Below are 25,178 nucleotides of genomic sequence, written 5' to 3'. Positions count from 1 at the left end.
TTTGAAATGGATCCCTATTTTCATGTTGTTAACTTTAAAGGCATAATGTCCTTGAGATTCAGAAATGTACTGAAGTGGTGGTATCTGAGGTCCAGTATTTATACTTTGGTGCCCTGGTTCTGGAAGGTGGGAGAAGCTTCTAGAGGCATGCCTTTGAAGTGCACAGATGCCTTGCCTTCCCTGTCCCGATTCAGGTGTAAGTGAGTGCAGGAAAGTACCATCTTTCCTGGCATGGTTACCTTAATCTTCTGCCTGACTGTCACTGTGTTGGACTGTGTTCACTGGGACTGTGCTAACCGGGACCCCAGTGATTATGCTCTCTCCATTCTAGCTTGGTAACTGTACCTTTTTCGTCCCACAATTGGCATATTGCCCCCTCCCTCCACCCATGTAAGTCCCTAGTACATGGTACCTAGGTACTACGGACATTGAGGTACCCGGGGACCCCTATGGGCTGCAGCAGTTATTCTGCCACCTTTAGGGAGCCCATGCACAGGGTTCTACAGGCCTGCCATTGCATTCATCAGAGTGAAACTGGTGCATGCACCCGTTTTCACTACAGGTCACTGCACCTGGTCACTATGTCACCCCTATGGTAGACCCTCTCAGCCCAGAGGGCAGGGTGCAGGTACCTGTGTGTGAAGGCACCCCTGCACTAGCAGAGGTGCCCCCCACAAACTCCAGGCCCATTTTCCTGGACTTTGTGAGTGTGGGGACACCATTTTACGCATGTACTGGGCATAGGTCACTACCTATGTCCAGCTACATAATGGTAACTCCGAACCTGGGCATGTTTGGTATCAAACATGTCAGAATCATACCCCGATACTGTTGCAAGTATTGGAAGTATGATTCCATGCACTCTTGGGGCTCCTTAGAGGACCCTCAGCATCGCTGCCACCAGTCTTACAGGGTTTTCCGGGCAGCCCAAGCTGCTGTCGCCCCTCAGATCGGTTTCTGCCCTCCCGCAGCTTGATCTGATCAAGCCCAGGAAGGCAGAACAAACAAGTTTCCTTTGGGAGAGGGAGGCAACACCCTCTCCCTTTGGAAATAGGTGTGACTGGCTTGGGAGGGGTAGTTTCCCCAAGCCACTGGTATGCTTTGAAGAGCACATTTGATGCCCTCCATGCATAAACCAGTCCACACTGGTTAAAAAACCCCAATCCCTGCTCTGGTACGAAACTGGACAATGGAAAGGGGAGTGACCACGCCCCTGTCCATCATCACCCCAGGGGTGGTGCTCGGAACTCCTCCAGATGGTCCCTGAGTTCTGCCATCTTGTTTTTAGTGTTGGCAGGGAACTCTGCAAGCATCTGAGTGGCCAAGTCAGGCAGGTGATGCCAGAGCCCCCTTCTGATAGGTGCTTAACTGGCTAGTTAACCTATCCCCAAGTCAGGGCTATTTAGAGTCTCTCTCTTGGGTGGGACCTCAGATTCGGCTTGCAAGTCTCCAGCAGGATTCCTCTGCAACCTCCACTTTGACTTCGGGCCACTGGAACCGCTACTGGATCCTCCAGGAACCGACAACACTGCAATCAACAAAGAAGACTCTTCTGCAACATTGTTTTCAGGGCTCCTGCCAGCTTCAACATTTCCCCGGCTGTGCATCCTCAGAACACAGCAACTCTTTAGCCTGTACAAGAAGAGGAAGGAATCTCCCTTGGAGTGAAGGAGTCACTTCCCTGCATCCGCAGGCACCTGCTGCAAAGACGACCAGCTGCATGGATCTCCTCTCATCCTGAGCTGCATAGATCCTGCATCACGGGTGGGTGTCCGTAGTAGTCCCCTTGGTCCTCTCTGCCAGCTTTCTAACTTTGGTGGAGGTAAGCCTTTACCTTTCCACGCAGGACATTACCACGTGCACTGAGTCTCTTGCAGCTGCCAAAGCTTGTTTGCATCTCCTCCAAGGCGACGTGTAGCTCCAGTCCCCAGCACTCCTTCCTGTGATGCACAGCTCTCTGCCTGGTTCTCCTACGGTGTGGGATCCCTTTCCGTAGTGCTGCATGGGCTCCTTCTGCGACTTATGTTTCCCTGTCCTGTGGGACCGCTGTGGGCGGTGCCTCTGCTCCTGTGGACTCTCTGCGACGCTGAGGGTCCCCTGTGATCCGGCAGCACCACTTTTCCACTAACCGCGGGTTTGCCTTTGCCAAGGCTTGTTGGTGGAATTCTTGCACCGACACCCGTCTGCAATCTTCACTTCAGCATGGGACATCTGTATCCATCAGGAACTCTTCTCCGGCTCCAGGGTTGACATTTTCTTCCTCACTGTCGACCAACTCCTGCAAGCACATCTGGGCAGGTAGTAGCTGCTACTCCTCCTGGACTCCACTGTGACTCATGGACTTGGTCCCCTCTCTCCACAGGTCTTCTTCTCCAGGAATCCACCGCTGGTTTCTTGCAGTCTTGTCTGAGTGTCACTTTTCTTCCTTTCCTTCCTTCTGGGTGGCTTGGGGAAATTCCAATGATTTACTCCTGCTTTCTGGTCGCTGGGGGAGGGGGGGTGGGTACTGTACTACTTACCACTGTGGTTTTCTAGTACTCCCAGCTCCCCTCTACACATTCCGCTTACCTAGCTGGGGGTCTTGTGTTCGCATTCCATTTTTTTAGAATATGGTATGGGCCCCCCAGGGTCACTATTGGTTACTGCCATTTGCACTGTTTCTAACCTTTTCTACGCCTATCACTGTTTACTAGTGTATATATTTAGTGTATTACTTACCTCCTATTGGAGGGTTGCCCTTCTAGTATTTTGTGGTATTGTGTGGCCAAAAATAAAGTACCTTAATTTTTGTACTACTGAGTGTTTTCTTTCATGTGTGTAAGTGCTGTGTGACCGCAGTGGTTTTGCATGAGCTTTGCATGTCTCCTAGATAAGCCTTGGCTGCTCATCCACAGGTACCTCTAGGGAGCCTGGCTTCTAGACACTGCCTACACTTCACTAAGAGGGGATACCTGGACCTGGTATAAGATGTAAGTACCTGAGGTCTCCACCACACACCAGGCCAGCTTCCTACAGTGAGGCAATTCTAAGCTCCGTCCTCATCAAACAACTTAATGGCCCACTAAGGCTCCTCAAGTCACACCTAATCTCACAATGCGTGTGGCTGTCTAGAGAGAATGCACAAGGTCTAGCTGCCACCCACCCCAGATCTGTATTAGAGACGGGCAGCGGGCACACAGGGTTAAGAGCAGAAAATGGCAACTTTCTAAAAGTGGTATTTTAAAAATTGTAATGATAAATTTTACTTTACCATTAAAGAGGATTTATCATTACAATTCCAAAGGTTCTAAACATGATAGCTCTACCTCCTTCCAAGCAGGAATTACAATGTTATCGTATGAGAGTGGAAGGCCTCACAGTAGAGAAAAATGGATTTTCTACTGAGGATACTGCAGTTGATAAGGAAACTGGGGAGCCAGACCCCCTCCTCCCTGTGTATTGCAAAAGGCATCTCACTTAACGTAAAAAAAAACCTAGAAATTCATTGGAAAAAAACAAAAGTTACAGGGACGTTCTAGTTTGGAAATACAATTAAAAAAACTTTAGAAATTCACTAAAAAAAAAAACGTTACGGGGATGTTATAGTTGGGTTCAGATTTTACATGTACAAACCCATAGAACTTCAGCTGTTATAGTTAGTTATTTCAAGTAACTATAACTCATGCCCTTAGGTAACTATAACTCTCGCCCTCACCATGCACAGAGTTGCAGTCATGACTCTATAGTTAATGTTAACACCTCACTGCACAGTACCGAAACTCTATATTTTTATGTGTTGAGTATACATATTAGTTAGCCATCTAATATTGTCCTGTGTTGCCACTAATGGTGTCTGATGACTTCATAAGCCACAAGGCCGAAGGCTGAGTAAATTGTAAATGTGACCAGAGCACCTCAGGGGACATACAGGATCATAGCGCACAAGATACCCATTATTTATTTCTTATATAACTCAACTTATTTGCTGCATTTAGCATGAAAACTATGTTTTTCCCAAAAGGGAAAAGTTTATGGAAAACAGTAAGTGAAATACTGTACTATTCTGTTTTGATTGCATTAAAAACAAGAAAAACATTTAAAAATGTAATTGTAAATGAAGGGTATCACAAAAGCAGTCAGTGCTTTCTTAAAACATACCTTCTGGCTGCAGTTATTAAGGTTGGTTGAACGTACTGCAACAGAAGTGTACCTAGGAGGGTACCCTGATTAGGAAGTTCAGCTTTAGTTAATAGACTGTTAGTTATACAAAGTGCAATGGTTATGCTCTGATATTTGAAATTACTCTTCTGTGTTTAGCTAAGAACCATGCTTGCTTCCATTTAAAATGTTCAAGTTTTACTTTGCTTTCACAGATAAGATTGCTAGTTAAGCATTGAAAATGTGCTTATGATAGAAAAGTTTGAAGCTTCTCCTGTATTGTTCAGGTAACGGTGGACCTAACTGAAATTTGAAAATATTGTTTTTGATTAGTATTCATGAAGAGGTTTTCCAATTAAACGATGGACAGAGGTAAAACTCTGCAGAGTCTGTTATGTCAGTTGTGGAAAGTATGGAAGCTATTTTATGAGTCGGTCCTTGTAAACATGTGTATCACCTGTTTGGTGCTTTTATTCCACTAAAAAAAGTGGTATAAAATCCATATTTCACAAAGAACTGAAAACTATGCAAAATATTTCATGGTTGCCTATGAAAGGAGGATTTAATTGTTCTAATGACCGGCCCAAACAACTCTGCAGAACTTTAAAATTGTTAGGGTAAAAAGGATTATGTGGCATGGAAAACTAAATTATGTGGCAGGGTTATCTTAGTTATGCGTCAACATATGCAAATTTGCCATACGTTTTCTTATGTGTATTGTTACCCATTTGAGATGAAAACTTCGTTTTTAGGTGAAAATGTTGCAAATTATGTGACACATACTGTTAATCCATAATGATGAGGTTTATGATGCAGCAGCAGTTTCACATATATTCCCTGAAACTTGCCATTGCCCATTGTTTTATTTACAGTTATTTGAAATAAAGCAAACCTGGACATTCTGATTCCAGTCAATGCCCTTTGTTAGCTGCACTTTGAAGATAACCACTTTTTTTTTCAAGATAACTGCTTCAAAATAAACACATGATATATAAAATATAAAAATACATTATACCAGTATCAGCCCATCTTCTAAAAGTCAAGGCCATGTTTTGGTGGCTAGGAGTTTACGTAGGACTTGGTAATTCATTCACACTTCATGTCTACCGTCTCACAGGGCGATCTTAAAAACAATAATGGCACACTTCTTGTTAAAGACATCAGAATATCCAGTGCTCTACAATTTGAGGATTAAACTGTCAACACTCATAACTCTGTTTGTATACTTGGACTGTCTGAACTCCAGTTGTCTGGGTATTTGCCTAACATTCCAAAGGTGCCTTCACTGTATAGGTCTTGTCCGGGAGGTGCAGTCAAGAAACCTCACAGATGACGTCACTGAAGACATCTTAAGTGACATCATTTTTTACCTCACTGTTGTTACTGTATGAACAGGTATATTTTGTGACGCAGAAAGTGTGAACTTGTGAAAGGTGCTAAAAATTATTAAAGTCCACTCTGCTTAAGTCTAAGGTAGGCTATACAGCCCAACATTGTGTACGATTATTATCAGCAGAGGGTTGTTAACTTAGACTAACCTTCAAGAACATAGACGTCATATAATGTTATAAGCATAAATTGCATCTTGTGTTCCCAAGACAGAGAGCAATGACCAACTTCACTTTAATATCAGAGTGAGCAAAGCGGACAAAGCATATTGGATCTGTAAGGTGTTCTGGCAACCCAGTTGCATTTTACAGCCAACTATCACAGCAAGGAATCCGCCAGTTGCTTACCCACATACATTCTGGAAATGCAAATCTCCTTGAAGTCAGAAGCTACAATGTTCACCTAATATTAAGGTTATGTATTACATGGGTGAGGGTAAGACCTCAGGTTATGATTGGAAGATGTGTTATCTGTATAATATGGGCCAATTAGAAATGTACTTGCAAGAAGATGATCAGAATACTTAGTAATATGTATGACCTTACACAGTGAAGAAACTTAGAAAATGCTCTAGATGATAAAATAAAAATGGGCATGTCTTTCTAGGTTTCTTACGTAAAGGTGCAGAGTAAAGCCTTACTTATCTTGGGCCTTTATCCGGGGTCTTTCAGGAAAACCCTCCAGCTATTGTTCACATATGGAAACAATCACTAAAGATTTTATTTTTGTCTATCCACTATGGCCATTTTGACAGTGGAAGTGTTGGAAATGGCCTTTCTGCAGGGTCACCCCCAAACGGTTTGCCTTCCTCCTCCTCTTTTTCTGACCAAATTTTTGCTGGCGTTAGGACTCTGCACACTTTACCACTGCTAATCAGTGCTAAAGTGCATATGCTCTCCTTAAAACATGGTGACATTGGCTCATACCCAATTGGCTTATTTAATTTACTTGTAAGTCCCTAGTCAAGTGCACTACATATGCCCAGGGCCTGTAAATTAAATGCTACTAGTGGGCTGCATCACTGGTTGTGCCACCCACCTAAGTAGCTCCCTAACCATGTGTCAGGCCTGCCTCTGCAGTGCCTGTTTGTGCAGTTTCACTGCCACTTCGACTTGGAATTTCAAAATACTTGCCAAGCCTTAAACTCCCCCTTTTCTACATATAAGTCACCCCTAAGGTAGGCCCTAGGTAGCCCATAGGGCAGGGTGCTATGTAGGTAAAAGACAGGACATGAACATGTGTTTTCTATATGTCCTGGTAGTGTAAAACTCCTTATTTTGTTTTACATTGCCATGAGGCCTGCTCCTTTCATAGGCTAACATTAGGGCTACCCTCATATACTGTTTCAGTGGTAGACCCTGATCTGAAAGTAGTAGCCAGGTCATATTTAGTATAGCCAGAATAGTGATACAAAATCCTGTTTAATGGTAAACTGAGCATTTCTCTACACTCAAATCCTCCTGTGCCTTCCAATCCACACCTGGCTAGGTTTGGTTGACCGCTCCCTTGTGCATTCACTCAGACAACCCCAAACACAGGATGCTCAGGTACACTTGCACACATCTGCATATTGAATGGGTCTTCCTGGACTGGGAGGGTGGAGGGCCTGACACTTACATGTCAAAGGACAATAGCCTGCCCTCACACAAAGGACTGCCACACCCCCTAATGGGACCCTGGCAGATAGGATGGAACTGAAAGGAGACCTTGTGCACTTCTAAGCCACTCTTTGAAGTCTCCCCAACTTCAAAGGCACATTTGGGTATTCAAGCAGGGTCTCTGACCCTACCAACTCAGACACTTTTGAGTTAGACACTTCTACATCACAGATACTCCATAAGAAAGCCTGAACCAGAACCTGCAACCTGCCAAGAAGAACTGCCTGGCTGCCCAAAGGACTCACCTGGACTGCTTTTCTGAGAAGGACTGCTGCCTTGCTGTTGCCCTGCTGCCTTGCTGCTCTCTGGCTCTGCTGAGAAGTGCTCTCCAAGGGCTTGGATAGAGCTTGCCTCCTGTTCCCTGAAGTCTCAAGACCAAAAATACTTAATTCCTTCAAAAGAACTTCTTGTGCGGCGAACATCGACGCATAGCCTGCAAGAAACAATGCACAGCCTGCACCATGGTGAGAAAATCACTGCACGCCGAACTGGAACGACGCAGCCCGACTTTGCAAGGAGAAGATTGATGCCGTGCCAGTGTTGCATCTGAAAATTCGACGCACAGCCCACTAGATCGACACAAAGCCGAGCCAGATTGACGCAGCCCGACTTCCTGAGAGGAATCAATGCAGCGCCTGCCATGCAGCAGAAACTTCCACGGATCGACGCAGCCCCGGTGACTTTGTCCTGTATGCCCAGGATTTGGGTGCATCATCCCCGGGGCGTCCCAAAACCCCGCAACCCGAAGAGGATCCCAGTCTTCTCGCCGGAAATTGACGCAAAGCCTGCTCTGAGTGGAAACTCAACAACGCATCGTCTGCGTGCGCCGGAAAAATCGGCGCACACCTCCCTGTTTTCCACGCATCTCCTCTTCGCCATCCCTTGCGGAGAATTTGAACGCAAACCAGGTACTTTGTGCTTGCAAGAGACACTTGTTTTTTTTTTTTTAAGACTAAAGACACTTTATAGTATTTTTTCAGTGATATTTCAACGTAAACGTATTGAATCTTGATCGTTTTGACCTGCTTCTTACCAGATAAATAATATATATTTTTCTATACACTGTGTGGTGTATTTTTGTGGTGTTCTACTGTGTTATTGCATGATTTATTGCACAAATACTTTACACATTGCCTTCTAAGTTAAGCCTGACTGCTCAGTGCCAAGCTACCATAGGGTGGGCACAGGATAATTTGGATTGTGGGTGACTTACCCTGACTAGAGTGAGGGTCCTTGCTTGGATAGGGAGTAATCTGACTGCCAACCAAAGACCCCATTTCTAACAGGAAGCAGTACTATTGTGCTGAATATTTCATCCTGCATTTGTTTCGTCTTTTATAGCTGCATGTACTTACAAATTATCGCCTCCTTTTGTTGGAGACAGAGTACAAGCTAGCTTATCTTTGATAAGCAATGCTTTGATTTCTTAAATACTTTTTATTGTTTACCATCAGATTATTAGAAGAATTTGTAAACCATATACAAGAATTAAAGTTGATGGATGAAAGGATTCAGAGGAAAGTAGAAAAGCTGGAGCAGCAGTGCCAGAAAGAAGCCAAAGAATTTGCTAAAAAAGTTCAAGAATTGCAGAAGAGCAATCAGGTAATGCTTCAAACTAAAATATTAAAGCTAGATTGGGTTCTCACATCAACATTGGAGGACTTTGTGAAATGTTAGTGTTTTGATTTGTGCACACAGACTATAAAGAGAGCTTTTTCTCATTTTTTTTAAACTAGAAAAGGTAAATGTTGTATATTGATGGCACCTTGAACTTCGTTGGGCTTATATGTATATCCCTCTAAAAAGATGCAGTAGTCTGTTTATTTTTTGTTGGAGCCCTCAGCAACATGGTAATGTAGATTTTATGGATTGTAATGGTATAGTGCAGACTAAATAGTATAGAATGAGGCAATTTAAATAAAAAGGTCTGTGTCTTTCAGGTTGCATTTCAGCATTTTCAAGAGCTTGATGAACACATCAGCTATGTAGCAACTAAGGTCTGTCACCTTGGAGACCAACTGGAGGGGGTAAACACGCCACGTCAACGGGCTGTAGAGGCGCAGAAACTCATGAAGTACTTTAATGAGTTTTTGGATGGAGAGCTGAAGTCTGATGTTTTTACAAACCCTGAAAAGGTAAGCACTCTAAACAGGACAACATCATTCCAAAGCAACACTGTTGTAACTAAAAGCTGCTACCATGACTTACCATGGTGAGGATTCATTCTTGCGAATGGCTGACTTAATCATATATCTTTGTTCGAAAATGTAAATTACCGTCTATTGCCTGTGAAGTGTCTACTAAGCAATTTTATCTGCTTGCTTTTAAAATGCTGGAACTTTTATTTGTTTAAATGATACAACACATTTTACAAATATGCATTTTATTGAATATGGCATCGTTGTTCATACATTGCGGTAGTAGCTGTACATTTTCATGTTTTACCTCCCTCTAAATTTTAATTTTCATCACAGATTAAGGAGGCAGCTGATATTATTCAGAAATTGCATCTAATTGCTCAGGAGTTACCATTTGACAGGTCAGTGTATATATATAAAACCAATAATCCATTTGTACATTGTCTGCCAACATTTTTTTTACCTCCTCAATATTCCTGCTCTGTAAACTTTTTCTGAGCTAAGGTATTACCCCAACACACAGATATTTGAGTAATGATCTCTAAATATGTTGGACCACTAAGATATATTTTTATAAGCTTTTCTTCACATTTATGGAAAAGTAGTGATCCACAAAAAGTGTTTTCTGTTTACATAGTTCTACCTATTTTGCCTTTCTAGACATGATCATATAATAGTAATGTCCAGGAGCTTTGTTGTAGATGTAGATACTATTTGTAGTGTTCACTGATCGTTTTATCTGGCAAGTCATACATCAATTGCATTTTAATATTTAAAACAACAATTCAGCATGTGCACTGGTATAGCACTAACAGACTCATGGTTGAATACAATTCTATGATGAGCATACTAAAACAGTCTCTAGTTTTGACAACTTTTCCTTCTGTTCATCCTTTCAAATTTGTTAAAAGCATATATATATATATATGTGTGTGTGTGTGTGTGTGTGTGTGTGTGTGTATATATATATATATATATATATATATAAATGGAACACAGACTAGCTGAACAGGGATCTAGTATTACTTATGTCTATCATTTAATGTTAAGATGTTGGTGAGGTTTTGTTGATCTCCAGTTTCAAGGTATCATTGAGATCATGTACTAAATGAGTTCCTCCTTTTTCTAATTGTATGTTTTCTTACAGATTTGCAGAGGTAAAATCTAAAATTGCAAGTAAGTTGTTTTTTGCTCATATATTTTTGTTTGGTGTGACTTGAATTACATTGGAGAACACATTAAAAACTGGCACAATTTAAGGAAAACAGTTTCATATTGAAAATATTTTGATTATCCTTTTCAGGTAAATACCATGATTTAGAGCTTCAGCTAATTCAAGAGTTTACTAGTGCTCAGAGAAAGGGAGAAATCTCTCGCATGAGAGAAGTAGCTGCGGTCTTGCTTCACTTTAAGGTAAATAATCAATTTAAATGTATTATTGTTGTTTAGATGTAATTTAAGGCAGATCTCGCTTAAACAAAATGATCTCCTTTGTTTTTATCAAATAAGAAAAATGTTGGCTTAACGTGTGTGCATCTGTAGAAAATCTGTACTGAATTCCCTTAGTATCATGTTCATTTTGAAAATTAGCAGGGGAAAGATTTTAGTAACGGACATTCCATTCCTGTATTACTGCTATGCTATGCAAATTGGCCTACTAAATGTAGTGCTAATAGAGCCGCCTTTATCCAAAATAATGGTGTAGATCAATATGATGTTAAATTTGAGGAGGCTGCAAAACCTGCTGTTAAGACTCCACAGTTCTTATCTCTTGAGCAACATACCCAATTCAAGGTTGCTTGAAGTAGAAGGAACAGTGATTGTTTGTTATCACCCTTCTAGTACCCAGCACTTTAGAGATCCTACGTCATACGTCATCACTTGAGTAAATTATCAGATACATTTCAGGCTAGGTTCTTCAGGGATACTGGACAATGCTAAGCCTCTTTTACTGAAAAATTTGGAAAAATTCCTTCAGGAGGACTATGAAGTATGTCTCTAGACCAGTGATACTCAAAGTATGGCCCGGGGGGGCGCATGCGACCCTCCTGACATTTACATGCGGCCCCCAGGTCAACAGCAGCACTGTGCTGCTGTTTATTCGATGTGGCATCCGCACTGAACACTGTTAACTAAACGGGCAAGTATTTAGTTGGAGGCTAATTGAAAAGGGAGTAACTAGGGTGTCCTGGAACTCAACTTTAGAAACACCTTCATTATTAAAGACATTGTGCAGCAGAAATCTAAACGTATGATCTGTTTGAAATTCAAAAGGGCATTTCATTAACCTGCGAACCGTTTCACCTTAGTACACACAATTATATCACTGTACTGAGAAGTATTTTTAGAGTGATAATTTTCAAACATAAATTTAAAAAACTTTCATCCATCTTTCCCCCACACCCTGACAATAACGTGAACTAAGAGGCAAGCCAGTTTTTATGTGAACTATTTGGGGGGGGCTGGGTTTCTATTGTACACGAACTACATTATATTTGATTAAATCAGACACAGAAGGTATTATGCAGCATACATCCTGAAGACATATTTCAAGGCTCTTATATGTGATGATGAAGAAAAAGGAGGAAAAGTGAAGTCATACATTTGCCTAGGATCACACAATTTGGTTAAGTGGAGAAGCCGGGATTTATACCCAAGTTTCTGGTTTCACATTGTCAATTCAGACACTAGATGTATATGCTTCACTTACCCTACAACCACTTTACCACTACCCCTCCCCACCACCAGCCCTCTGACTGCAGCCCTGCTAGCTTCAATGCGGCCCTCGGTCACATCACAGACCAAAGAGTGCGCCCCTGGGAACATTTTGTGAGTACCCATGCTCTAGACAATAGAAGAACGCTGCACCTATTTGGCCTCGTATCAGCTGTGAGGCTCTTCTAGCTGTGTCTAGCCTCTACAGCTACATTTGAGGAAGACAGAATGCACTGGTCCTCTTCCACGGTGAGGAAAAACCTTTGAGAATGCTCAGAGGAAAGTCTTCCAAACACACAATATCAGAAAATGTGTTGTGCTGTACGGCCGGGCATAACCTTAGCAGAGTCAAGTAGAAATTGACTTTTCTAATAAAACAAGTGGTAGAGATCCCATTTAGTTTAATTGCTTGCACATCACTGTTTTACCATATGAGGATGATACTTTCTTTATGTGCTGGGTGGAAAATTAAGGCAGCAAGACACAGGGGACTGATATATGGTATCTCGAAGTGAAGAACCTTTAATGAATCCACAATCGGGGATATGGCTATAGGAAGTGGCTTCAACTCTGCTAGTAGTGCAGCCTTCTTGGCCCTGTTAATCCATGGCTGCTGTCTCATTTTCTTTAAAGCACCACACTTTGCAAGCAAAGTTTTTACTGCTGTGATAAAGTTGTGAGGTGAGGTCTGTGTTGAATTATGACTGTAGCTTCCTGTAAAACAGCCGGGATGCCATCTAGTGCTCAGAAATTCACCAGGGACCAGCACTGGGGTTCCTCCATGTCTCGCCCTCCAGTTGATTGTCTTTCAGATGCTGCAACAATGACCACATTTGCTATGCTCAGGTTATCAGTTGCCTGGATCTGCTGTAAGCATGCTGCTTTGATTTTGTCACTCCGAGATGGTGTATGTATCTTAACGGGCATGCATTGCTCAAACCGAAAAGTGGATTACATTGCATCTAATCTGTATCAAATATTTGAGCACAAATAATGTAGGAGCTTCCAAAAAGAATGAATGGTCCCGCTCTATTGGAAGCCAGTTATTGCCAGGTAAAACACGGCTCCTTTTCTTACCCACAACTCTGCCAGCTCACTTCTGGCCCTATTTGTTTCTAGAGAGCATGTGGATATTTCATTGTAATTTCAAGCATCTATTTAGTCTAAATGAAACTATAAATCACTCAGTCTTTTCTGATGGACCGGATTCCTTCAGCATAGTTTCACATCCTTCCAAACATGTTGAATCCTTAGTTCTGAAGAGCCCTGCAATGCATTGTCCAAATGGTTTCAGTGGTGTTAGCCACTTCTAAAGAAAGTTTGACTGTACTTTCATTGTCCTGGTTTATCCTTCATGCAGTCCATAACTTTTTGAAGAGGAAGGTCCAGATTATAGCACAGGCCTACACTTCCATAATCATCTTGTTATTTTGGGACATTAACGTATCATCTTCATGTGTGTGGGTTCATGGTCTGTCAATTTGTTGAAGATCCAGGATGTAATAAGATAGCTAATAGGAGGCGCTTAACTCCCAAACCTTGTCCTCTCCGAAAAAAAAGAAGCACTACTCTGTGTTGCCAGAACTTTCAAACTAGTACTCCAATGCAATACACATATTTCCTCTATATTAAAGTGCTGTGAAATACCACCACAGCATTGAGTTGCAACAGGTTTATAACCAATCGCATATCTGTCCCTTTTCTTTTAGCTCAAAAATATGTTGTTGTTCAGTCAGTTGATGTGGACATGGAGATGTGGCAGAAGTATAACTCTTTTTTATGTCATCTACCACTCGTAATGTATAGTATATACTCTGCTGTTTATGTACTATATTCATTTCTTTACTCACCCTCCTCATTGTCATCAAACTTACTGCTTTATGTAACAACCGTGATGCTGTTCTTCAATACCTCCTCATTTTGTGTATGTTTATTGTTGAAATGCTATTGTGCAGAATAAATAAACGACCACTTCTCTAGCAAGCTGTTTTGGGTAAACACACAAGTTAAAATTCTGTCTTGGCCCAATTGTTTAGCCGCCATTAAAAATGAACATACCTGCAGTTCCAACAGCCCAGGAAGATGTGGAACCTGAGCAGCTGAAATGTCTAAGGAGTAGGTGTAGCATGTAAATTGGTTTATAGACATGCCTTCTAGACCTACCCCCAGTGTACCCAGGTTTATAGATTTACAAAGTTGTTCTTTATTTTTTTGGTAATACATTAGAAAGTTGATGCACAACACAAGCCTGTCACTTTGCCTTAGATTTGTTATTTTAAAAAGTAGCTGTAATGAATAGAAGTGTTATTGCCCTACCTGAGTGTTGGATTTTACCCTCAAATAATGTGGCAAGCTCTTGTTTGACCAGCTATAAACGTAGTCTAAGATTTCCTAACACCAGAAGTGTTGTAAAGGTTGTCTGTTTTTAATGTTATTGAGTCCTATATGGAGGAGAAATTAAAATAAGTTTTAAAAGTCAACATTGTTGTGGAACTTCCTATTGATAATCATTCGTTGATTTGATAGTGTTGTTTTTGTAAGATCTTGAAAATGCCTTCCTCTTTTGTTTTCATATTTGCCTACTCAGCAGCCTGTTCAGATAATGGGGCCATGTTTAATTGTTTCAAGTAGAAATATTTCAAGTTTTATCTTGTGTTCTGTTCCTCTCCTACTTTTTCATATTATGAAAAGCTTTGCAATTGAAGGATTTCATCTGCCAACTTAAAGTAATATTGTTTAGTAATAGTGTATTTTGTTTGCCTTTTATTTTCACAGCTAGGAGTAATTTTTTTTATTTGCTTTATAGGGATACTCACACTGTGTTGATGTTTACATAAAGCAGTGTCAGGAGGTAAGGTTTGAAGCTGAATTTTCCTGTTTTATATGATCAAGACTCTATTGTACTGCTGCAGAGTCCTTCCTGATTTGTCACGAGTTCTTGGAAGTGCCTTCTTACATGTATTTCTTATTTAGGGGGCCTACATGAGGAATGATATATTTGAGGATTCAGCCGCTCTTTGTCAACGTGTGAATGACCAAGTTGGCGATATCTTCAGCAGTCCAGAGACTGTGTTGGCCAAGCTTATCCAAAATGTATTTGAAGTCAAACTTCAGGTATTTTAAGCAGCATAAATTATTCACTTGCCACATAAAGTTTTGCCTCAATAGAAAACTATAGAAATCATGAATTAATATTGCTAAATGCAGTTCGTCATGATCTCATTTGGTGTTTCATAATTTTTTGTTTTTGTTGTTTGTATGGCTTCTTTTTGCCTTTTAAATGCCACTTGTATTCAGATTGCATGCACTGGTTCCATAGTTCTACTATTTCATACACTTGACTATTTTTGGCTCTATTGATTTTTTTTCATTCTTTTCGTTTCTAAATGGAATAACCTGAATAAACAAATTCAAAACTCTCACAAAGTGATCTATGTTTTCACTCGTGAAAACTAAAACTGCATAACAAATATCTTGAATGTGCTGGTCTTCAAATGCTTCTGCTAACTGAAAGATAAATTACTGTTCAACTTACTCCTGTAAAAGCTTCATTAGGAACTGAACTGCGCCAATTGCTCCTGCCCCATTGTCTCATCCTGGCTTCTGATAGCTAGCACCAGCCCTGCATGGTAGCGAAGCTCAACTACAGAAGTTGAAATGCATGACATGCCACATGTCAAGAGACAGCCCTGTGAAAACCTGTAGTGAAGTATTCCAAGATGGAGTGATTGGAACATCGGAAATTTCATTGAGTAAAATAAAGAGATTTCCACTTTAATTTCAGACTAGTTGATAGTAGCTGCACTTTTTCCTGGCCTGGTTGGCATTTAACAATAAGATGCTTTGATATCCACTTCAATTTCCACTTAAACACACAGCCTGTAGTCAGTGACTTTCTCCTCATTATTTGGTGTGGTTCAAGGTGATGGTTGTGGCGTTAAAGGCAATTCCTTCCCCCTGATGATGGTGTTTCTGGTGTACACTCACCAGTCCATGGGAGAAATTCAGTTAATCCAATGTATTGTGCAGTCTCTGAACCTGTTGAAACTGTTTAGAGTACTGCCTTGAGCAGTGGCTGGATGCCACCTGTTAACTCCTGTGGTACCATCTTGTCCAGATGTAATCAGCATATTAAAGCTTTTGCTTTTTTCCTACAACACATTATTGCATTTCTCGTTTGTTAAATTGTTATGATTAATTTTAAGTTACCCACAATGCTAATAACATTAGGGCAGTGTTTTTGGGGCGTGACTCATTTATCTAATTTATTGAAAAAGAAAATCATATTTAAGTTTCACAGTTGCTAAAGAAATGTTAAATTGGGCAACATGGTAGTTCACAGGAAAACCTTGTTGGAGCTTTAAAAACACATGCTGAGTCAGATCATGGAGTATGCAGAAAAATCATTGATTTAAAAGCGCCTTTCCCCTCGCCATCAGATCACAGTCCATGGGAACATGGTAGTATCCTGTGTCCTACAAATTGATATGCTAACTATGTTGAGCCATTCAGGATTACATCTTGTTAATGTGCATTTAACTGTGTTGATTTTCTAGGGCTTTGTAAAGGATCTTTTAGAAGACTGTAGGAAATCTGATGCTGAGCAATACCTTAAGAATCTGTATGACCTGTACACAAGGTAAATTTAGTTTCCTTTTGTTCAGTATTTTAGTTTTGATTTTTCAGTGTGGTTTGTGATTAGTTTATCTGTACAAGGGACTATGTTATTGACAAAAAATTACACAGAATGTTTGTCATTGAGCTGCCTTCTGGTTTAACAAACGGATTGTCATTTGTTGTGTTCAATATGCCTGAAGTTCGTAGAGGCTGCTGGTCATCTGCATCTAATGATGCTTATTGGCCTGTGTAAAATGTTTTCTGTGAGGGTAGGTCAACTAAGTACATCTGAAATTAAGATTTTTTATATTTGCACCCTTGTTCAGCCAGTTATAAATAATCATGGTGCAGTGCATTGACCAACACAGCCCTGCATCGTTTACGAACTCCCTCATTCACTCTGTCCGCAGATCTGTCTTTATTCTATCTTGAATTCAGCATTTGTTTGGTCAGTGTACTTGAAGGCTATGATATGGGGATAGCGGAGGGGAAGGTGCCCCTGCACAGGAGATTAAAATGGCTCATTCACAGATTACTTGCTGAGTATAACAGTACTGCTATACTGTTTCTGAATGAATGGGGCATTGTGATTATGTATATTGTGCAATATGTGGTATGCTTTCACCATATGACATCATGGTATGTGTAATGTTTCATTTTAATAGGTGGTCAGAATATATGGATACCAACTGTGTCTAGAGCATACATAAAGATTATGGTTGGGATACAGTTGCTGCAGGCAAGTGGCTGTGTGCCCAGCCTAAGTTTCGTGTTCTGGTAGGTCTTTCGGTCCTTCCATATCCAGTCCCTTACCATAGTTTAAGAACCTGCGGTCTACATGTTCTTCAGGGACCGGGGATAGGAATTTCATAAAATATCTACTTGTCCATGGGACAGGTTGTTTTCTAAATCTACTTGTCCCTTTGGTGCCATGTAATGCGGCAAAAAAAGTATGGTAACAAACTCATTATGTAAAAGCTCTGATAATAGCCTCTCTGATTATGCCAGTGCTCATACTATAGTAGAGCTTGAACACATGCAATTCCAATCTCTACTGTAGCAATTTCCTTATTTTGCCACCTTTCCACAGATCTAAATACTGGGGCTGGAGGAAGCAGTAAGTAATGGTTCCAGGGCTGGAATGCCTTTGAGTCTGCAAACCTACCAACTTGCATGTTTTGAGGATTTTCACTAGCTCTTCTCTAATCTTTTCCCATAATGAGAAATGTTGGAAATTTACTCCTGACAAGTGCAGAAGCAGAAGTTCTTCCGGGGTTTGGAACAAAGTGGTTGGGGGGAAAAATAACTTATAAACGCTCAATAGATTTTCATATGACCAAATCTACACATGCATATTTGCTCGTGCTAAAATGCAGTTCACAAATATTTTCTAGGAGGACGATTTCCTGATCTACTTCTGTAAGTTCTTGTGAATTCATGAAAGTCACTAATTCAAAGACCTATACCATGGGTGCACTTTTGTGACTTTCTTTAAGAATTGGGTCCCTAATTAGGTCTGGCGTTAAAGACCTTTTGTTTTATTATACTTCTATTTCTCTCTCTATCGGCTGCCTTTACTGTGAGTGATTACATTCTGCTCTTCCACAAGGAGCATATAGCACACAAAGTAGATTTCTTTAGTGCTAGGAACCACTGTGGTAATCACTGTCATGAAGAAACTAGAGGGGGGGCTTTGCAAAGAACATGGAGGGCCCCCAATCAAGACTCATTTAGGGCAGGTGCTGTGCTGAGGGCCCCCCTAGAGGGGGGCTGCATGTCCTTTGTTATGCCACTGGTGGCAATGTGTGCTTTTTGAGACCCCAAACTTTTTTTTTTTTCTTTTTGCCAGATTTTGTTACAATAGTGAGGGCGTGGTAGCCCCCACAACAACAAAGTGTTACAAAAGCCATGTTAAACAAGACACACATTGACTAAACCAAAAGACTCACAAAAAAATGTCAGATAGATTGGCTTTGCCAGTGCTTGTTTATTTTCAAGCTTCCCATAATCTTGTTTAAAATAGTTACACTGACTTTCCATCAGGAATATTTTTTGGAAATGCTGCCATGCAGCAACACATTTTACTAAATGACGCTTCAAAGAAATAGCACCTAAAATTTAATAATCTGGTCATTTTATTTTTAAAGCAAAGAATCATCACTTTTGCTTACAAGCTTCTGCAAACATTTGCATCTAATTAGAATTCTGGTAGCATTATACTTAGCCTCATATTGTTAAACGTTTCATACATGTGTGTAGAATTTTTTTTCCCTAACTGGAACCACTGTCTGTAGCGCAGCTGTGACCTTAAAACGTTTATTTATAGCGCTCACCCCAATAATGAAGGCTTTTACTTACTGAACCATAAATACAAGTTTAAACAGCATTAACATAGGGACACACCTTATCTCAACTTCAGACACTTCCCTTCTCTGTAAACTGTCAGCCAAAGGGTTTGTGCTGCAGGGATTTGGGCCTACTTCTCTAAAGGACAAAATAAACATGAAAACTTGTTGCCCTTGACCCCAAACAATATGTCCCGGGCGTCTGGCGATAGGAATTCTACATCCCTCAGGGAACAAAACTGCGACCAGAGCATAATTGTAGCATAATTTATCCCTCCCTGGGAGTAGGACATTTATTCCGAATAGTGTTTTTGTAGAAGAGCACTAAGGCTACTGGGAAGAGAGAGATCAAACCCGAAGAAGATCCCTAACCGCCCTCCTGTCTCATTAAACACAGTGATGCTGGATTAGGAGAAAGCCCATGCAACAGTACATTCTGTATCTGAACTGGAGGCAACCCTCAACCACATTCAAAGCTTGCTGACAGTTAACGACGCTTCTTTCATCATCGGCTTACAGTAGAATGTCTTAGAAGGGGATTCATAGATACAGTCATTGCATTCATAAATGTCTTTCAAATGACATTGTGAATGTCTTCAAGCCATAGTGAATCTCGCTGTGGGAACTAACACTTAAGACATCCCCACTAGTTTTTACCATGTGCCATCTTGCCTACCTTGCGGTGGTAACGGACAAATCACTGATGCTTCCTCTCTGGGTTGCCAAATGCAAAAACAACAAGATGATGGATGGAATGGTTGAATTAATTTCAACTATTGGGGCCACATCCCAATCCATCATTTTTTTGCCCACAGAGCAACCCCAGCTTGGACCCGGTCATCATACGCAAATCAGTCTTCACCCTGCTCCCCAGGGGATCAGTCCAGTCCGAACTGCCATGCCATGTCCTCCCTGGACCAGAAACAAGCGTCCGGGACCAGTTTCAGGGTATCACCCATCTGGGAGACATGATGCCATGTGGCCTTTTGTCCGCATTCGAGCAATGTCAGCACAGAGAGTTGCAGGCTGTGTAGCTTGCCATGAAGTCATTTCACCCTTCAGTATCGAAGCTCTATTTAGGTCCTGTTGGACAACACCACCCCCATCCATAATATCAACAAACAGACTATCCATAATGTCAACAAACAGAGCGATGTGTGTTTGTGGGCCCTATGTAGAGAAGCAGTTCACCTGTGGACGTGGGCTCAGCAACACAGAATCTTCCTAGTTGTGGATCTCCTCATTGAGTGTGGATGCTCTCAGTCAAATCAAATCAAATCATTAACATTTATAAAGCGCGCTACTCACCCGTGCGGGTCTCAAGGCGCTAGGGGGAAGGGGTTACTGCTGCTCGAAGAGCCAGGTCTTGAGAAGTCTCCGGAATGCGGAGTGGTCCTGTGTGGTCCTGAGGATGGTGGGGAGGGTGTTCCAAGTCTTGGCCGCCAGGTAGGAGAAGGACCTCCCACCCGCCGTGGAGTGGCGGATGCGAGGGACGGCGGCGAGAGCGAGGCTGGTGGAGCGGAGAAGACGGGTGGGAGCGTAGAAGCTGAGGCGACGGTTGAGGTATTCTGGTCCCTTGTTGTGGAGGGCTTTGTGTGCGTGGTATGTTGAGGATGAGGCGGGCGAAGGCGTTTTGAATTCGTTGCAGACGTTTCTGGAGTTTAGCAGTGGTTCCAGCGTAAAGGGTGTTGCCGTAGTCCATGTGGCTCGTGATGAGGGCGTGGGTCACGGTCTTTCTGGTGTCGGCGGGGATCCAGCGGAAGATCTTTCGGAGCATGCGGAGGGTGATGAAGCAGGAGGATGATACGGCGTTGACTTGTTTGGTCATGGTGAGAAGTGGGTCCAAGATGAAGCCGAGGTTGCGTGCGTGGTCTGAGGGGGTCAGTGCGGTGCCAAGGGCCGTGGGCCACCAGGAGTCGTCCCAGGCAGTCGGGGTGTTTCCGAGGATGAGGACTTCCGTTTTGTCTGAGTTCAGTTTCAGACGGCTGAGTTTCATCCAATCTGCAACGTCCTTCATTCCATCTTGCAGGTTGGTCTTGGCGCTGGTGGGGTCCTTGGTGAGGGAAAGTATCAGTTGAGTGTCGTCGGCGTAGGAGATGATGATGATGCTGTGTTTGCGTACGATGTCAGCGAGGGGGCTCATGTAGACATTGAAGAGTGTGGGGCTGAGCGAGGAGCCTTGTGGGACGCCGCAAATGATCTCGGTGGGGTCTGAGCGAAAAGGTGGGAGGTAGACTCTTTGGGAGCGGTTGGAGAGGAAGGAGGCGATCCAGTCCAGGGCCTGGCCTTGGATCCCGGTGGAGCGGAGGCGGGTTATTAGGGTGCGGTGACAGACGGTGTTGAAGGCAGCCGAGAGGTCGAGGAGGATGAGGGCGACTGTTTCTCCGTTGTCCATCAGGGTTCTGATGTCTGTGACTGAGATGAGGGCGGTTTCTGTGCTGTGGTTGGCTCGGAATCCGGACTGAGAGTGGTCAAGAAGGTTGTTGTCTTCAAGGAAGTTGGTAAGCTGTTTGTTGACGGTCTTCTCTTTGACTTTGGCAGGGAAGGGGAGGAGCGAGATGGGGCGGAAGTTCTTCAGGTCGCTTGGGTCAGCCGTAGGTTTCTTCACTGGAGAACCACAAGTGGGTGCTACACCTCAGAGTGACTGAGGTGATCTATTTCATTTTGGGGTTTGCATTCATGAATCCTTTCGCCAAAGCCAGGAACAGCAAGCATCCTCTATCTTGTGCTTTTGTACCTTTGTTTTTAATGGCACCCCAGTGAATGCTTTCAGATTTGAATGGTCTCAGGGCCTGTCACGCACATTTGTGCTGACCCTATATCTGTCCTGAGTGCCTTGCAAAGTGTGGAAGGATCGTGCTCAGTTGATTCTGATTGCCCCAGACTGTGTGAGGAGGATCTGGTAAGATGATCTGTTGGCACTCTGCATTTGGCTCCGACCTCCTCTCCTGTGCACAGCAGATTTGCTCTCTCCTGTGCACAGCAGATCTGCTGTCTCAGGAGAAGATCCTCAAGGGGCATTGAGGGTTACTAGTTAGACTCCTTTGGTCTTACTGACGCTTTTGCGTTCATTATTGGCAACCAGGAAACCTGCTTCTTAATCCCTCTATACATAGTGTTGGTTTATTCAGTAGTACTTGTGTGAAGGCATCCAATTATACAATCATACCTTCCCGACTTCTAACAATTTGTCCACTTAGCAGTTTGGGAGAGCCATTGCTTTGTGGAAAACATCCCACCTACCTGACATCTGGAAGGAGCATTCTTAAGGTGAGGAATCTGCAGGAAGATTATGTATCCACGAGCAACATAGTTACTGAAGGTACAGAACTTTATCTTCTGGATCAACTTCTCAACCTCCTCTTCTCCACCTGATGAGCATAGGTCAAGTTGGAAAGAAAGTCTGCACTGCTTCAGCTATTGCCTTAAGAGCTGGAACATCTAGTTCCCTGCTGATACATTACAACACAGAGTGTGTATCACTTTGGATCTTTTACAGTCTTTTTCTCAAAGAGGTTAAAAAGGACTTGAGAGATTTAGTCAAATAAGGTAAAGTAGTTCTCTCATTTACAGTTTCGGAAAATGTGATTTGAAGCAAAGCAGTTGCTGCAGAAGTGGCTTTTTCTGATGCAAAAAAAAACAAATGGGCTGAGGCTTACAACAGTTTTAAACCACTATAAGCAAGGCCATAACCTCCAAGCGTTGATTCCCTCTCTCTGCCATTGGCAAGGAAGGAACATTACCAACTACTTTTTCTTCTCATATTTTAGAACAAAAGGCAATTTGCCATTCTTCTAAAGTTTGAGGTCCCTGCATCTCAAACGTCTCGCTCTTATGCAAGAAAGCAGTAAAAAAAAAAGTTGACAAACTACAGCTGACCAAGGGCATCTACTATCCTTTATTGTCGAACAGTTCAAGTTTAGAGCATAAGCCTTTTCTGGGTCTAAATTATGGCAGCAAATGGTAAAAAAAGATAGAAGTGCTACCTGTTCACATGTCTTCACCAGGGACAAATGATGCCATCCATAGACCTAAAGAATATGTATTTTCAAGACATACTATAAGTTTCTGAGATTTCAGTTAGGAATCTCTCATGACCGATATCAGGTTTTCTCTGTCAACCCAAAGGCTGCACCAAGAGCATTTTTAGGTGCATGAGAGTGTTTGCTTCTGCTCATTTGTCTACCCATACTTGGATGACTGATTAGTAAAGCACACTTCTGAAGTCAAACTCCATCAAGATATACAAAATATCCGGAATGTTCTCTTATGTTTTGTCCTACAAATTGCCCATCAAATTATATTTAGCAATCTGTTCAAGCATTATATATCTGGAAACCACAGTAGACACAAATATGTCAAAAGTGTCTCCTTCAGTAGAAAGACTGTCATATTTGAAGAGAACCACAGTTCTAAAAACCAGACAAGTTCAATTTCCCTTGGCAGCACTGCTTTGTGTACTGTTTTAGTCCCAAATGCCAGTCTGCATAGTAAAGGAATTTCTAGAAATCAGTGACTGGAGAAGACCGGAGGAAAAGATTCTGTTGTCCAGCCAAGCCAGTCAGCCCACTTGGTATTCATTTTTTCTCAAGAATAAGTCTATATATATTGTGACTCTAGAAGCGAGTGGACCCAAACACATGCCATGAGCAAATAGCAGCACCCTGTCTTCCTTGCTTCGCAGAATCTGGCCTTCTTTTCTCTTCTGTGGAAGTGCATTTAGCTAAAATCGCTGCTTATAGACAAAGTCCTGCTTGGACATCTTTTTTCATTGCTCCGGTGATTAAGGATTTACTGGAAATTCAGAGGAAGTTGTTATCCACCAATTAGTAGTTCCTCCCTTGTCTGCGAACTCAGCATCATACTTTCATAACTGATGGGCCTTCCTTTCAAACATGTCATTGAAAGTAGTTTGCCTAGTAGCTACAACATCACCCAGAAGGGTAAATTCAAGCTCTTTATAGAGAGGAATCTTATGTGGTGTTACACCTTGACAGATTACTTAACATACCATCATTATTTTATTTCCAGTGTTATTTAGGATGTTCACAAAAATCTAAATCTTTCCAACTTTCTTTCTGAATCCTTCCTCTCTGGAAGAAAGATCTGCCCATATCGCAAACTTTAGAAGAGTGCTCAATTTGTATCTAGGTAAAACAAAGATCTCAGAAAGCCTAAACATTTATTATGATTATGGAGCTGTCCTCTGAAATTATATCCCCAAAGCAAAACTAGCTAGATAGACAGTGGAGTTCATTATAAAACTCTACTACAGGGTTAACGGACCTATAGAAGATCAACGCAAGCCCTTGGCACTTGGAGGGATGTTGGGGGGTGGAAGAGCCACTAGAGCTAGACTAAGTAGAAATGTTATTCCATACATTTACAGTGCAGCTATCTGGAGATTAGTGTGGTGTGTACATTTGTCAAGACCTATTATATTGCCTTTCAATCCTGAATGGATACTGTTGTGAGTCATGCCTTTTTGTGTACATTTTTTGACCAGATTTAGCCTTCTTCCTCTGCCTATGCCTTTGAATCCCTTTTCCAGAGGAGGGTTTATTAACTTGCTATGTAAATCAATTATCTTGAACGCAGAGAGAATCCTGTCACGGAGAAGGAAACATTACTTACATGCAATCCTAATCCTCTGTCTTTGGTATTTTTTCTGAATTCATAAACTATACCGTATCTCTAGGTTGCCAAAACCATGATTAAAAAATTCAAAGGTTTGTGAATCTTTACATTTTTTAAGGCAACAAACGGTGATGTTGCCCTGGGTTTAATTCGGTTGATTGAATTTACTTTATTAAAAACAAAAAATAAGAAAAAGGGCATGAGAAAATATTTAATTATGACATTTTTTTTCTTTTATTTAATGTTTGTTTCATAAAATGATTTAAACGTGTGCTTGGGTCTTGCTCTTTGGCGGTATTCACCAACTTTTTATTGATTGAGAAAAGCTAAGTAGCACAGAGAACTAAAATTACAGGTTAGTTCTCTGGGGGGGTCTCACACGCACACTGTCTACACCCTCTTCCCGGCAGTGACTGGAAATTGGTAATTAGGCTGCTGTTCTTTGTAATGGCCTCAATTTGCAAGTGGTAGTAGATAGAATCCTGCCAATCTAATTAGATATGTTTATTTTTTCTATTTAGCGCATGAAGTCCTGCGTTTGA

The 25,178-nt window shown here is 41.8% G+C and overlaps 1 protein-coding gene across 1 annotated transcript in view; it reads left to right on the top strand.

Annotated features, from left to right (window-relative positions):
- EXOC5 (exocyst complex component 5) overlaps positions 1 to 25,178 on the top strand; it is a 173,663-nt gene that overhangs the window by 30,644 nt on the left and 117,841 nt on the right. The window contains exons 3-10 of the mRNA XM_069207440.1: positions 8,639 to 8,786; positions 9,125 to 9,319; positions 9,659 to 9,723; positions 10,470 to 10,498; positions 10,626 to 10,735; positions 14,844 to 14,888; positions 15,011 to 15,151; positions 16,594 to 16,676. Coding sequence (XP_069063541.1) covers positions 8,639 to 8,786; positions 9,125 to 9,319; positions 9,659 to 9,723; positions 10,470 to 10,498; positions 10,626 to 10,735; positions 14,844 to 14,888; positions 15,011 to 15,151; positions 16,594 to 16,676 — 816 coding nt within the window. The remainder of the gene's footprint in view (positions 1 to 8,638; positions 8,787 to 9,124; positions 9,320 to 9,658; positions 9,724 to 10,469; positions 10,499 to 10,625; positions 10,736 to 14,843; positions 14,889 to 15,010; positions 15,152 to 16,593; positions 16,677 to 25,178) is intronic.

The sequence above is a fragment of the Pleurodeles waltl genome, chromosome 9 (assembly GCF_031143425.1).
Source record: "Pleurodeles waltl isolate 20211129_DDA chromosome 9, aPleWal1.hap1.20221129, whole genome shotgun sequence".
In the NCBI taxonomy this organism is placed as follows: domain Eukaryota; kingdom Metazoa; phylum Chordata; class Amphibia; order Caudata; family Salamandridae; genus Pleurodeles; species Pleurodeles waltl.
Note: the sequence above shows the minus strand (reverse complement) of the source record. Positions and strands in the feature narration are given on the sequence as shown.